A 15,566-nucleotide genomic window follows, 5' to 3' on the forward strand; every position below is an offset into this window, starting at 1 on the left:
GTTAAGGTTAGGGTTAGATTTATGGTTAGGGAAAATATAATTTTTAATGGGAATCGGTTGTTTGGTCCCCACAAGGATGGTAAAACAGGTGTGTGTGTGTGTGTGTGTGTGTGTGTGTGTGTGTGTGTGTGTAGCCAGTCCAGGTATGTGAGGTTACAGCTGGTTTAATAGGTCTAAGATAATAAATGACATGATTAACATTGTCTGACATAAGATTAACATTCATACAGAACACAGATATTACATATAAGAGCGGTTTCCTGGACTCAAAAGCTTGCTCAGTGGAGAATCACTTGGCTTAATTGGTGTCGGGGAAACCTGTCCATAGAAATATAATACAGAAATAACAGAAACGAAGTGCAACAATCAAACAGGTAACCAAGGCAACAGGAACATTTGGTTTCCCTCCATTTTCACCTGACTCACCGCAAAGAACTCTGGTCAGTGTGTGTGTGTGTGTGTGTGTACTCAGTAGCTATTGAAGGTTGGGTAACTCTGGTCACTCTGGCAGGTGAAGTAAGCTATCAGCTGACCGTTGCAGATCATCAGAAACAACCCGCTGCCTTCAAACAAAACACACAACCACACACACACACACACACACACAAAACCATTAATAAAGAAGAGACATAATCAATTACTAGTCTATAACTCCTCAGAAGGTTTCTGTGGGTGAGGTGAAGTGGGGGTGAGGTAGATCTTACCAAGGGCCAGCCACCACTGCCATACCAAGGGAAACTCCAGCATCACTGAAACACACACATTACAAACACACAGTACAAACACACATTACAAACACACATTACAAACACACATTACAAACACACATTACAAACAGGTAATATACCACACAGAACTAAGGTAAGTGAAGTGTACATCGTATTGCTTTAGAGCTAGACCTATCCAATCCAATCCTTACACATGACGAAGGGGAATTAAAGAAGACCAAGGGATAGGGTCAATATATGTGCCTTGTTTTGGGCCCAACTGCTTCTCAACTCTAACCCCACTTCCCGTCCTGTGATGATGTCATCAAAGCTGGCCCTGAGCACTCAGCTCTGCCAGCGAGAGATTATTCTGAGTTAAGCCAGTGTGTGTGTGTGTGTGAGTGAGTTCAGGTATGTGTGTGTGCCTCACCCAGGCTGGTGAGCAGTACGTGCAGTAGTGTGACGGTGAGAGCATAGTCCCAGACCCATCTCCTCACCACGGCAGCAAACAGCAGACCACTGCAGAAATAGGTCAACTCCATGGACAGCAGGTTCACTGGAACAACAGTATAAGTCATTAACCATTTGTAGAGGACATGCGCACGCGCAGACACCATTTAAAAAAACCTTTTAGGCATTTAGCAGACGCTCTTATCCAGAGCGACTTACATGAGCAATTAGGGTTAAGTGCCTTGCTCAAATCGACCAATTTTTCACCTAGTCAGCTCAGGGATTCGAACCAGTGACCTTTCGGTTACTGGCACAATGCTCTTAACTGCTAGGCTACCTGCTGACACACAAACACTACCATACACATCTTCGCTCACCCAGGTATTTGGAGTTGGACTCCAAATTGGTTGGTTCAGTCTTAAAGTCAAAGGGAATAAGTCCATCGAAGTGATCCAACCTGAATGCAAACAGATGAACATCAGATAAAACAAACAAACAAATAGGATATTAAAAAGGAGGAGCTAGGATGGAACCTGGGTGGTTGAAACTGACTGTCATTCCAATCAATGAAAACAGACCAATAGATGCTGTGGATTCCACGAATCTCTCCCCCTCTCTTCTGTCACCTGGCACCAGGTTTATAGAAGCCGCGTGAGGATGGCTCACCGTTCCAGCAAGGTCACTTACCCAATAACCACACGTGCACGCAGAGAGAGGAAAAGAAAAGTGTCGCACCTGAACGCGCCGAAACACACACTCCCAATCATGTAGTAGAGAGAGTAGAATATGACGAGGCACAGCAGCAGGTGCACAAGCACGGTCTGAGGGAGAGAGATCGAGAGAAAGAGAGAGAGAGAGCGAGTCAGAGTCATTCATCCCAATAATAATATATCACATATCATAGACCTAGGCTATACTCAAATCAGCCGCCCAGACAAAGTAGCAAAGCCGTGACAGCACTGTCAACTGAACCGTGAATCATTTAGCAGGTGTAAAAGCTCCCATGGCAGAACTCCAACAGGCTCTGCAGGGGATGCGCACTGCGGGGGAGCAGCAAAGGACAGAATACCTTCATTTGCACAGACTGAGTGATCATCATCTGTTGCATTTGCCATTCACGATAAATGAAATATCAGTCGCTGAATAGGAATGATAGGCTGATATCTTTTTGCTTTATAGTCGCCAACAACGACAACTGATGATTTCGTATTTTATTATAACAGCGTCCATATCTGACCCACGGCTGCCCGGATGGCACATAATCAGATTTTTCTGTGTCAAATCAGAGTAAACAGTCCTCTTACCCTCGTGTCGGCCACTTTACCCCTGAAGGCCATCTCATGGTTTGCATCTGTCGTTCTTCTGATGTTGGGAAAAATGTTTGTGACTGGGAAACTGAGATGTTACACTGTAATCCGTCAGAAAACAGCATTATACTGTCATCTAGCGGTAGCGACAGGAAACAGCAGGCTTATTTATAGGCGACACACTCCCATTGAAGGCCTGCATCTCATAATGCCAAATAGACTACAGTAGGCTCTCCAGTCCAACATTTCACTTGTAATAAGAGCAGTAGGAATGTCTTATTAATTAACCCTTAAAATAGCAAAGTCAGAGAGCTTCTATTCCGGACGTCTGGTCTGATTGGGCATGGATAACAAACATGAAAAGGCATCATGTTTTACAATTTAAAAAAACCCCCGATAAGAGCTGATAACCTATAGGCCTGGTTGGAATCAATACTACGATCGAACTACTGTAGGTCTATTTGGCGTCTAGGCTTGACCACTCTTACTTTTTATCTGAATTACTGGTAGGAAGTGTGGCCACGTTCATAAAACAGCTAGAAGTTGGGTTTATGATTAGTCTACTGTCATCTTTCTTTTAACATATGGGGCCAATATTGACTGGTAGTGACGTAAACAGTTATTGACGGCATACAGCGACATGACCACAATGGAAATCGCGCGCCACGCCAAACAGACGCTGCGCTCCGATTTGATGCTCTCTGAGATTCTGAAAATACACGAGGGAGAAAGACTAGTCCCAAGGCATGAATACAATATTTAATAAACTATATGTCCACTCTAAGCGTCTGTCTTGCTGTACCTATCGACCATCAATAGTTGTGTCCTCAAGTTTACCGAGATCCAAAGTTGTCAGGCAGCTTTCATTGAGCGCATGCGTGTTGCATCCACTATCCAGCTCAAAATAAGAGTTAAAACAGAAACGAGGTGAGTTCCATAATTTTCTAACAATATAATCGCCGTTATACATTACATGTTGCAAATAACAACAGTAATCGGTAAAGCATCGTTCGTTTTATAGTTTGCACGGGTTCTTATTATTTGTACTGTGATTTAAAACCGTAAAGATAAATCGGAGAGTCAAGTTTCTATTGAAGAAATTAAAAACAAGCAATTCTATAGTTTAGCCTTGAACAAATAACGCAGTGTATGGGCGGTTATTTATTTATTTATTCCAACTATTGTGGAAGTCCGTTCCTAAACATTTTCTAACGTTCAAAACCTGGAAACTTATTTATTACTGGTTGTCCTTACTTCGCTACACCAAGCCACAATGCTAGTCCCAGTTCCTAGCCGTCTAGCTACCCGTTTGAATTGAACCGTAGTGACGCTTTGCTAGCCAGAAGCAGTTAGCAAGCTAGCTGGCAGCTAGCTGGCTGACATTCCGAGACAAGGGGAAAGTAAAGAAAATGGCCATGATGAGGGAAAACACTAACATATGAAATTGCAGGGTATATATTTGGTTTTATTTGACAGACAAGTCAATGCATTATGTGTTTTAATAAATAACTTGAGTCATTTACATAGTTTTAACGTGTTGGTGGCCTCTTCCTATGCTCCGCCATTTTGTATAAGACGAATGCTAATCATGGGCGCACGAACACTTTATTTATGGTCGAATAAATTCGAGGTTTAAACTTGGGAACGTAAACTGACAGCTGTCGAAAAGCACACTTGATTGTTTACTTCCCATTCTTTTATTTCAGTCAAACAAATCATTTATTTGACCAAAATATAGTGTTGAACCAGCGTCGAGGCGAAAACGTTATATCGTGATCATAGTTTGATTAAAACACACGTAAATTCGACCTTTCTTTGCAGAACACATTGTTTTCTTTAAAACAATTGATTATTCTACCATCTCTGTTGTCCGCGGCAATGCAAACAACCGATTTAATAAGATACTGTTAAAACAAGGAAAAGCTGAACTTGTTCTTTTAACTTGTATTTGACACGTCTCTCACGGTGTTTGTCAATACTTGTGTTCTAGGCTAATCCATGCAGGAGTGCTTGTGCATTTATTATTTGATATTTAGTTTTCAAAAGTAAAATATTTACTGTTTTGCTTCATATAAGTGCATGGTGTATTCCACAACAGTCAACCTACAGTCGCCCTCTAGCGGCGATGGGATGCGGTTCTTTAGTACCTGACTTGCACGCTTTGGTTGACTTCTCGCAGGTACCTGTACTTTTTGTGTCAGGGATATTCGAACATTCTTCGAGTACACCTTTTCGGATAATGTAATTTGATTGATTGTTTTTATTAGCCAGTTAAACAAAATACATACACACACTACATTCATTTTCAAAACGTAACAGGGATAGCAAAATAAAGTCAGTGACTTATTTCCATTGTGGTCCCGAAAGTACATGGTGCAAAAACATTACATAGATACAGACATATATATCTTATATCTAACTAAAACACGTAGATAGACAATTGTATCCATTTGACAGATTTTTCTCAATCTCAGTTTTACTCTGAGAACATACAGACAGGCCTAGTAGTCCCCTGTAGCTCAGTTGGTAGAGCATGGCGCTTGCAACGCCAGGGTTGTGGGTTTGTTTCCCACGGGGGGCCAGTATGAAAATGTATGCACTCACTAACTGTAAGTCGCTCTGGATAAGAGCGTCTGTTAAATGACTAAAATGTAAATGCCTAGTCTATCCCAGATCCTTGCATGAACAAACACCCACACATCTTGTCTTAACATGAAAGACAGGCAGATATGTCAATAGCCATGTGGCAGTGTTTCCCCTTCCACTGCTGAACTGGGCGTGCTGTCTTAATTCAAATCAAATGTTATTTGTCACATGCATCCTAAACAACAGGTGTAGACTAACAGTGAAATGCTTACTTACGGGCCCTTCCCAACAATGCAGAGAGAAAAATAGAAAAGTAATAGAAAACATAATAACACAAGGAAAAAATACACAATGATTAACGATGACTTGGCTATATACACACAGGGTACCAGTGCTGGGGTACGAGGTAATTTGGATGTGACACCTGTATGGTTATTGAGTGATTAGGTGTGTTTGAGTAGTAAGTCTAACTAAACATTCTGTTAACGAGTAAAGTCAGGGGAGGTGCATCTGCGACAGCAGAATGTCAGACACTGTAATGGTTAGGCTGTGTATCGCAATACCAGTATCGCAATATTATTTCCATGCAAAAATTCAAACACGAAGCAGACTAAATTCTTTGGTTCTTTAAAAACCTGCTGTATGTAAAATATTGTGTTCTAGCTTGGAAAAGAAATAAATGTGACTCTGGATGACAGTGACGTTTGCTTCCAACTATAGGGCTGCTTTCCTAAAGAAGTTAAAACGGCTTTGTGCTTTGTTTCCTTGCCACGATACTAACAAGTATCGCGATACTGGTATCGTCCCGGCCCTAGTAATGGTTTTCTAAAAGAAAGGCTCAGATCAACATGGCAGTGTCAACATACCTGCTATTGTATATACATGTTTTTCTTTATAAATGTCGAAATAAACTTTTCTATACCCTCATCACACACCCACAAACTGAAAACATAACGTGTGCAATTAATTGGTTAGAGAGAGGTCTCAAATATCATAGTATCCCCTATAGCTTTAGAATCGCAGCAAAGTTGGTTTCTGTTTCAGTCACGTCTTTGGTCACGTTCACGTGGGTCAACTAAAAACATCCTAATGATTGGTTGACAGATAGTGCCTATAGTTCCTCCCACTAGCCAGACGACGGCCACATGGTGCAGTTGGTGAGAAGCAACAGCAGCGACTTGAATGCGACTTCATCAAAAACTGCATGACCTTTGATCACATGGTTTTTGTCAAGTTCGTGCAGTCGACATGTAGGCGCAAGTCAGACAATTTTTATCCCCATAATGCAACACATTTTGAAAGGCGGTGACCGCTCGAACACGCCCATTGACTGGCTGACTGATTAATTGATTTATGTCAGTGCAGGAGGAGGAGAGCAGGGAGAGATGACTGACACCCCGCCCAGCGATGGCCCCTCCCAGGGGGCAGAGTTTGACATGATGGGTGCTCTAGACTGGCAGGACGGCATCGCCACACTGCCCGGCAGCGACATCAAGGTACGGTGTGTGTGTGTGAGTGTGTGTGTGTGTGTGTGTGGATACTACAGACAGGTGTGTGACTAACTGGTGTCTCTCAGTTCCGTATGACAGAGTTTGGAACTTTGGAGATCGTGACAGAGCCAGAGGTCAAAGAGGCAGGGCTAGCCCCCCAGAACCCCGCCCAGTCGCAAAGGCCCACCCCTCCACCAGAGGCCCAATCAGAGAGCAGCGCAGCCTCCTCTGCAGCCAAGGAAGTCCAGCCACCTGCACCTAAGGGTAATGTAAACATACGGTTACATAGGGGTTATAACATAGTTATGACTGTTTATAATACAGGTGTGTAGTATTTATATCAGAGCTATGAGTCTATGTCAGCACTGTGTATATTAGCATACTACATACTGGGTGCTCTGCAGATGGGGCCATAGAATCCATTACATTTCCCACATTCAACGTTGAATTCTACAAAGCTTCAATATTACTCTTCTCTTTCCCCCAGCTCAAGGCCCTGTGCTTCTGTCTCTAGAGGAGGGTCCCACTGTGGAGGAGCCCAGTGTGCAGGTGGGCCCCAGCGTCGAGGTAGGTCCCAGTGCGGAGGTGGGCTCCAGTGCAGAGGTGGTCCCCAGGGTTGCGATGGCTAGCTGTAGGTCGTGTGGGGGTTCCGGTCCACTGGAGAGTTTCCTCCAGGGCAAATACTGCAGCTCCATCTGTGTCCAGACCTCCAGTGGCAGGTAAAGACTCCCACTCTAAGATGTTAGCTATTCTTACTGTACTGTATTTTAGAAAGCATATTGATAGTAGTAACAGTTAAGACCTGAAACAGTCATCACATGAGCATAGTTCACAGAATGACCTCTGTTCTGTGTGTGTTTAGGTCATCTCCCGGGGAGCAGAGGGAGAGAGAGGGGGTGGAGGGGGGACTGGGGAAAAGAGTGAGGAAAAAGAGGAAGATCTACATGGACTCTGGTGATGAAGAGGAAGACAACCAGGAGGAGGAAGAGGTGATGATAGAAAATGTCACCAACGCTGGTCCTGGAAAGCAGAGTAATGTTGTGTGTGTGTGGCAGCTCTCCTGCTGATGTGTCACTGTCTCTCTCTCTACAGGACAAGGTCAAGGTTGTCAAAGGGAGGAGAGCTGCTAAGCTGGCCAAGCTAGGTATGTACTGTTATTACATGAGGGGAGGGAGAGAATGGATAGATGAGAGGATGGATAAGATGAGAGGATGGATAAGATGAGAGGATGGATATATGAGAGGATGGATAAGATGAGAGGATGGATAGATGAGCGGATGATAGATGAGAGGATGGAGGGATGAGAGGATGGAGGGATGAGAGGATGGATAAGATGAGAGGATGGATAGATGAGCGGATGATAGATGAGAGGATGGAGGGATGAGAGGATGGAGGGATGAGAGGATGGATAGATAAGAGGATGGAGGGATGGATATATGAGAGGATGGATAGATGAGCGGATGATAGATGAGAGGATGGATAGATAAGATGATGGAGGGATGGATAGATGAGCGGATGATAGATGAGAGGATGGATAGATGGAGGGATGGATAGATGGGAGGATGGATAGATGAGAGGATGGATAGATGAGAGGATGGAGGGATGGATAGATGGAGGGATGATAGATGAGAGGATGGAGGGATGAGAGGATGGATAGATAAGAGGATGGAGGGATGGATAGATAGATGGGAGGGATGCTAGATGAGAGGATGATAGATGAGAGGATGGATAGATGAGAGCATGGATAGATGAGAGGATGGATAAGATGAGAGGATGGATAGATGAGAGGATGGATTTGTTGTTCATGACAAGGGCTAGAAAGTTTGTCCAATCAGGTAGACCAGGGGTCATGAGTGCTGCAATCCTGCTGGTTTTCATGTCACTGATTGGTGACTGTTTCGTTGTCCCACCCCCAGTGACAGCTCCACCCAATAAGAAGCGACCCTGGAGCTGGCCCTCCTACCTGGAGGAGGAGAAGGCTATAGCTGCCCCCCTTAAACTGTTCAAGGAGGTGTGGCACATACACTTTATCATGCGCTCTCACTCTGACACACACACACAAACAGTTGTACAGACGTGTCAAAGAGTGTTATCTGTGTGTCCTGCAGCACCAGTCGTTCCCTCAGAGCAGGAATGCCTTCAAAGTGGGGATGAAGTTAGAAGGACTGGACCCCTGTCACCCCTCTCTGTTCTGTGTGCTCAGTGTTGCTGAGGTACGTGTCTGTTTAACAGGTCAGACCAATAAAATATAGGGGGAAAATCTGTTTTCTAACAACTAACCCTTTGCTTTCCCTCGTTTCTTTGCGTTCCTTCCTCTCTCTCTCTCTGTCTCAGGTCCAGGGTTATAGGATAAGGCTTCATTTCGACGGCTATCCAGAATGCTATGACTTCTGGGTAAATGCTGACACCTGGGATGTTAAGCCCGCGGGCTGGTGTGAGAAGATGGGCCACAAGCTGCTGCTGCCCAAAGGTCCACACACACCCCAGACACACATACACACACACACACCCCAGACACACATACACCCCAGACACACATACACACACACATACACACACCCGACACACACCCCAGACACACATACACACCCGACACACACCCCAGACACACCCCACACACACATACACACACCCCAGACACACATACACACCCGACACACACCCCAGACACACATACACACACACCTGACACACATACACACACACACCCCACACACACCCCAGACACACATACACACACACACACACCCCACACACACCCCAGACACACATACACACACACCTGACACACATACACACACACACCCCACACACACCCCAGACACACATACACACACACACACACCCCACACACACCCCAGACACACATACACACACACCTGACACACATACACACACACACCCCACACACACCCCAGACACACATACACACCCCACACACACCCGACACACACCCCAGACACACATACACACACACCTGACACACATACACACACACACCCCACACACACCCCAGACACACATACATACACACACACACCCCACACACACCCCAGACACACATACACACACACACCCCACACACACCCCAGACACACACACACACACCCCACACACACCCCACACACACCTGACACACATACACACACACACCCCACACACACCCCAGACACACATACACACACACACCCCACACACACCCCAGACACACATACACACACACCTGACACACATACACACACACACCTCACGCACACATACACACACCTCACGCACACCCCAGACACACATACACACACACATCCCACACACACCCCAGACACACATACACACACACCACACACACACCCCAGACACACACACACACACACCCCACACACACCCCATACACACCCCAGACACACATACACACACACACCCCACACACACCTGACACACATACACACACACACCCCACACACACCCCAGACACACATACACACACACACCCCACACACACCCCAGACACACATACACACACACCTGACACACATACACACACACACCTCACGCACACATACACACACCTCACGCACACCCCAGACACACATACACACACACACCCCACACACACCCCAGACACACATACACACACACCCGACACACATACACACACACACCCCAGACACACCCCAGACACACACACACACACCCCACACACACCCCATACACACCCCAGACACACATACACACACACACCCCACACACACCCCAGACACACATACACACACACCTGACACACATACACACACACACCTCACGCACACATACACACACCTCACGCACACCCCAGACACACATACACACACACACGACACACATGCATATTCTACCGACTGTACAATTGCTGCTGGACAAAACTTTAACCTTCAACCTTTTGTGTCTAGGTTGTAAGGATGGGGAGTTCAACTGGAACATGTATGTGAAGAACTGCAGAGGTCAGCTGGCCCCCAAACACCTCTTCAAGAGCCTCAACACGGTGAGCCTACCTCACAGCCTGTGTGGATCCATTAACAGTGTGTTTGTGTTGGTGACCTTAGGTCTGTTCAAGTAAGTTTGTACATGAACTATGTGGGTGCTTGTGGGTGTAGTCGGTGACTCCGTCAGGGTTCCGTGCGGGTATGAAGCTGGAGGCGGTGGATAAGAAGAATCCGTATCTGATCTGCGTAGCGTCCATCGCGGCTGCTGTTGACAACAGACTCCTCATACACTTTGACAACTGGGACGACACGTATGACTACTGGTGTGATGCCAGCAGTCCCTACATCCACCCTGTAGGCTACTGTGAGGAGGCTGAGCTAACCCTCACCACCCCTGCTGGTGAGACACACACAAAACATATTTCAACGCTTTATTTGGATACACCATAAAACATTGTATAAGGGTGTGTGTTGTGGTTTCCCCTCTCAGAGTATAAGCACCCGAAGAGTTTTTCCTGGGATAAATACATGGAGGAGACTGGGACACAGGCAGTCCCTGCACGTGCCTTCAAACTGGTAAGGCACACAAACACACATACAGTTGACACTCAAACCTGTGACACATGCAAATTACATTGTTGGTGTTGATTGGGATGCCTGGGGGATTTTCACATGGAGTTCCCCTGGGCTCTGTGCTGGGTCGTCTGACGTTCTTTATTTATATCAGCTACAAATATGCAAATGAATCCATCTGTATCAATCATGATGTTAACTCTTGAATGTGTCCTGTAGCGTCCGTGCCATGGGTTCCAGGCTGGAATGAAGCTGGAAGCCGTCGATAAGAGGAACCCCATGCTCATCCGTGTAACAACCATCGCCGAGGTGGAGGACCACCGACTGAGGGTACGCTGTGTGTGAGAGTACTGTATGATTATTGTGGAGTAGTGTGTGTGTAACCCTGTCTGTCTTTCTCAGATCCATTTTGATGGCTGGAGTGAGGAGTATGACTACTGGGTGGACGCTGACTGCCCAGACCTGCACCCTGTGGGCTGGTGTCAGAAGACTAGTCATCCCCTACAACACCCCCCCAATGGTGAGACACACACACACTTCCAAAAAATCGACATGGTCATGACTTTGCTAAAACCCACAAATATTTTCCAACCAGTCCCAAAGTGTAAGGTTTGCAAGAAGTGGCATGCAGAAAAAAATGTGTAGTTAAAATGATGCTGGTTCTACACAGCTGCTGTAGCTAGCTGTCGGTTTATGGGGACATAAACACTATTTAGTGTATGTCTGTGTGTGTGGTCAGGTCACTCTCTCTGGTGTTTCTGTCTCTGTGTGTGTGTGGGTGTGTGGGTGTGTAGTACTAGCTAGTAGTAGTAACTCTGCGGTGTGTTTCAGGCTCTACTGATATGCTGGTCCTCCCAGGGCAGGGCTGTCCTACCCCAGGATGCAATGGGGTTGGCCACATCCGAGGACCCCGCTACGGAACCCACTACACGTCAGTAACACACACACACACACACACAAACTGTCAAAATAGTTTTGTTATCAAAACACGTCATACTTGTGATCTGTGAGCAAGGTGATGTGTGTTCCTGTTCTGAACTAGTAGTGTTTGTGTGTGTGTGTGTGTGTAGAGGGGTGAGCTGTCCGTACTCTGAGATGAACCTGAACAGGGAGGGCCAGGTACCAGACCGTCTGAGTGGAGAACGACCTATGACCCTGAGTGGGCCTCATCACCGTGGGCGACGGCCAGACCCTCCTTCACACACCCAGACAAACACCCCCACCACGCCAGAGCAGCCCGAGCCTGCAGACCACTCCCCTCAGACCAGGTACGTGTGGAACATGTAACAGAAGGGGTTTGGAGAGCTCTGCTTCAGTGCCTTCTTTTGTTATCGTACTGCAAATCAAGTCTGGAGTTGTGGAGTTGTTTCTATGGCAACAGTTGTTTCTATGGTAGTGTTACTAGGGGGCCAACGGTTGTCGAGGGCGAACGATCCGGGTGCAGCAGTCAGAGTGAGCCACCAGGGGGCTCAACCGAGCCCAGCCACGACGGAGCCAAGGCCAAGAGGTAAGGCACACACTCCTCTCTCCTACCAAACTCTGAAATGCATGTTGGAGCAGAGTGTTTTTTGTTGGTTTACTAAGAGAGGACAGTGCCTTCACAAAGTATTCATACCCCTTGACTTATTCCACATGTTGTTGTGTTACAGCCTGAATTCAAAATGGATTACATTTTCTCACCCATCTACCCACAATACCCCATAATGACAAAGTGAAAACATGATTTTAGAAATGTTTGCTAATTTATTGAAAATGAATGCAGAAATGTCTCATTTACATAAGTATTCACACCCCTGAGTCAATATTTTGTAGAAGCACCTTTGGCAGCGATTACAGTTTTTACTCTTTCTGGGTCTCTGAGAGCTTTCCACACCTGGATTGTGCAACATTTGGCCATTATTCTTTGCAAAAATGTTCAGGCTCTGTCAAATTGGTTCTTGATCATTGCTAGACAACCATTTTCAGGTCTTGCCATAGATTTTCAAGTAGATTTAAGTCAAAACTGTAACTCGGCCACTCAGGAACATTCACTGTCTTCTTGGTAAGCAACTTCAGTGTAGATTTGGCCATGTGTTTTAGGTTATTGTCCTGCTGAAAGGTGAATTTGTCTCCCAGTGTCTGGTGGAAAGCAGACTGAGCCAGGTTTTCCTCTAGGATTTTTGCCTGTGCTTAGCTCCATTACGTTTCTTTTTTATCCTGAAAAATTCCCCAGTCCTTAACGATTACAAGCATACCCATAACATGATGCAGCCACCACTATGCTTGAAATATGGAGAGTGGTACTCAGTAATGTGTTGTATTGGATTTGCCCCAAACATAACACTTTGTATTCAGGACATAAAGTGAATTGCTTTGCCACATTTTTTGCAGTACTACTTTAGTGACTTGTTGCAAACAGAATGCATGTTTTGGATTATTTTTGTATTATGTACAGGCTTCCTTCCTTCACTCTGTCAGTAAGGTTAGTATTGTGGAGTAACTACAATGTTGTTGATCCATCCTCCTATCACAGCCATTAAACTCTGTAACTGTTTTAAGTCACCATTGGCCTCATGGTGAAATCCCTAAGCGGTTTCCTTCCTCTCCGGCAACTGTGTTAGGAAGAACGCCTGTATATTTGTAGTTACTGGGTCTATTGATACACCATCCAAAGTGTAATTAATAACTTCACCATGCTCAAAGGGATATTCAATGTCTGCTTTTTTTTTTTTTTTTACCCATCCACCGGTAGGTGCTCTTCTTTGCGAGGCATTGGAAAACCTCCCTGGATTTGTTGTTGAATCTGTGTGTGAAATTCACTGCTCGACTGTGGGACCTTACAGATAATTGTATGTGTGTGGTACAGAGATGAGGTAGTAATTCAAAAGTCATGTTAATCACAATTATTGCACACAGATTGAGTCCATCCAACTTATTTTTGTGACTTGTTAAGCACATTTTTACTCCTCAACTTATTGACTCAAGACATTTCATACATTTTAACATAATTCCACTTTGACATTATGGGGTATTGTGTGTAGGCCAGTGACAAAAAAAATCTCATTTTAATAATTTTAAATTCAGGCTGTAACACAACTAAATGTGGAAAAAGTTGAGGGGTGTGAATACTTTCTGAAGGCACTGTATGTTGTATTTCAGCAGGTCTGCTCCAGTCCCAAAGTATCTGAAGCTGCACTTGGTCAAGCAGGAGAGTGGAGATGGGAAAGGTAGAGGTTCTCCTCCCAGAAATAGAGAATGGGTGTAACGCTGTGTGGTTTATATATTATCTGTGCATGTCTATTGAAGATATGAACAGCTCAATTCTCCTCCCTCTCCCCCAGACCCCCTGTCTCTCCAGCAGGCACTCCATGAGTCAGTGTTCTCCCCAGGTGGCTCCTCCTCTCCCCCTCACAGGGTGGCTCTGTGCTGGGACAAACACTGCCAGCTGCTCCCTGAGGTCCTGGGCCTCACTGCTAAGAGAGTTTCAACCTGGACCGCTGACGAGGTCAGACACGCACACATGAGGACATAAGCAATACAAACATGTACAGGCACACTGTACGCATACTATACAAACTCACATATAATAATAATAATAATAATAATAATATGCCATTTAGCAGACGCTTTTATCCAAAGCGACTTACAGTCATGCGTGCATACATTTTTGTGTGTGGGTGGTCCCGGGGATCGAACCCACTACCTTGGCGTTACAAGCGCCGTGCTCTACCAGCTGAGCTACAGAGGACCACATATTGTGCAAAACACATACATTACACATACAGCCAATACAATAGCTTTGTGTATCCTATTGCGTTTTTATTTATTTATGTGTGTGTGTGTGTGTGTTAATGTTTGTTTCCCTGTTGGTCAGGTGGCCAGTTTTGTCAAAGGGCTCCCGGGCTGCAAAGAGCACGCTGCCACCTTCAGGACAGAGGTAAGAACTACCACTTCAAACTCCAACTGTGTGAATCAGGATAGTCACACACACTCCTCTCATTTGCTGCTCCTGGTTGGTGTATCCTATGACAATGCAACCAAGTGAAATTAAATTCTGCCATTGACATTCAAACACTCACACACACGTTCTGTGTTGGAGCTTATTCTGTGTCTCTGTGTATCGCTCCAGCAAATAGACGGAGAGGCCTTCCTGCTTCTCACCCAAGCAGACATAGTCAAGATCCTGTCAATCAAACTAGGCCCCGCCCTCAAGATATACAACGCCATACTCATGCTGAAGAACGCTGATGAGGAGTGAGACGCACCCTCACGCTTCACTTCCTCCCATACCCGACCGCTGTATCTCAATAGTCTAGAGAAGTTTCATCTCCTTTCCTTGCCTCCTTACCTTATCCCCTTTGATCTTGTGGTCCTCTGTAGCTCAATTGGTAGAGCATGGCGCTTGTAACGCCAAGGTAGTGGGTTCGATCCCCGGGACCACCCATACGTAAAAATGTATGCACACATGACTGTAAGTCGCTTTGGATAAAAGCGTCTGCTAAATGGCATATTATT

General features: G+C 45.5%; 2 protein-coding genes across 2 annotated transcripts; one reads left to right on the top strand and one right to left on the bottom strand.

The window, feature by feature from the left end:
- Positions 1 to 468: 468 nt before the first annotated feature.
- Positions 469 to 2,515, bottom strand: LOC311139760 (putative transmembrane protein 244; the record flags this gene model as incomplete). Its single annotated transcript, XM_084174704.1, has 6 exons — positions 2,462 to 2,515; positions 1,893 to 1,978; positions 1,535 to 1,614; positions 1,138 to 1,263; positions 705 to 749; positions 469 to 563 (listed from the first exon to the last, which is right to left on the bottom strand). Exons 1-6 carry the CDS (start codon positions 2,492 to 2,494, stop codon positions 469 to 471), a joined length of 465 nt encoding a protein of 154 aa, XP_084030830.1. The 5' UTR covers positions 2,495 to 2,515.
- An 823-nt stretch (positions 2,516 to 3,338) lies between these two features.
- Positions 3,339 to 15,329, top strand: LOC311140154 (lethal(3)malignant brain tumor-like protein 4; the record flags this gene model as incomplete). Its single annotated transcript, XM_084175094.1, has 21 exons — positions 3,339 to 3,391; positions 6,411 to 6,546; positions 6,627 to 6,804; positions 7,028 to 7,259; positions 7,403 to 7,529; positions 7,633 to 7,684; positions 8,457 to 8,551; positions 8,649 to 8,753; positions 8,875 to 9,010; positions 10,467 to 10,558; positions 10,671 to 10,899; positions 10,990 to 11,075; positions 11,292 to 11,402; positions 11,475 to 11,592; positions 11,904 to 12,003; positions 12,143 to 12,340; positions 12,469 to 12,579; positions 14,214 to 14,278; positions 14,393 to 14,556; positions 14,926 to 14,988; positions 15,181 to 15,329. The coding sequence occupies 21 exons, from the start codon at positions 3,339 to 3,341 to the stop codon at positions 15,307 to 15,309; spliced, it is 2,580 nt and encodes an 859-aa protein (XP_084031220.1). The 3' UTR covers positions 15,310 to 15,329.
- Between the last annotated feature and the right edge of the window lie 237 nt (positions 15,330 to 15,566).

The sequence above is a fragment of the Coregonus lavaretus genome (assembly GCF_964263955.1).
Source record: "Coregonus lavaretus genome assembly, chromosome: 13".
NCBI lineage: Eukaryota > Metazoa > Chordata > Actinopteri > Salmoniformes > Salmonidae > Coregonus > Coregonus lavaretus.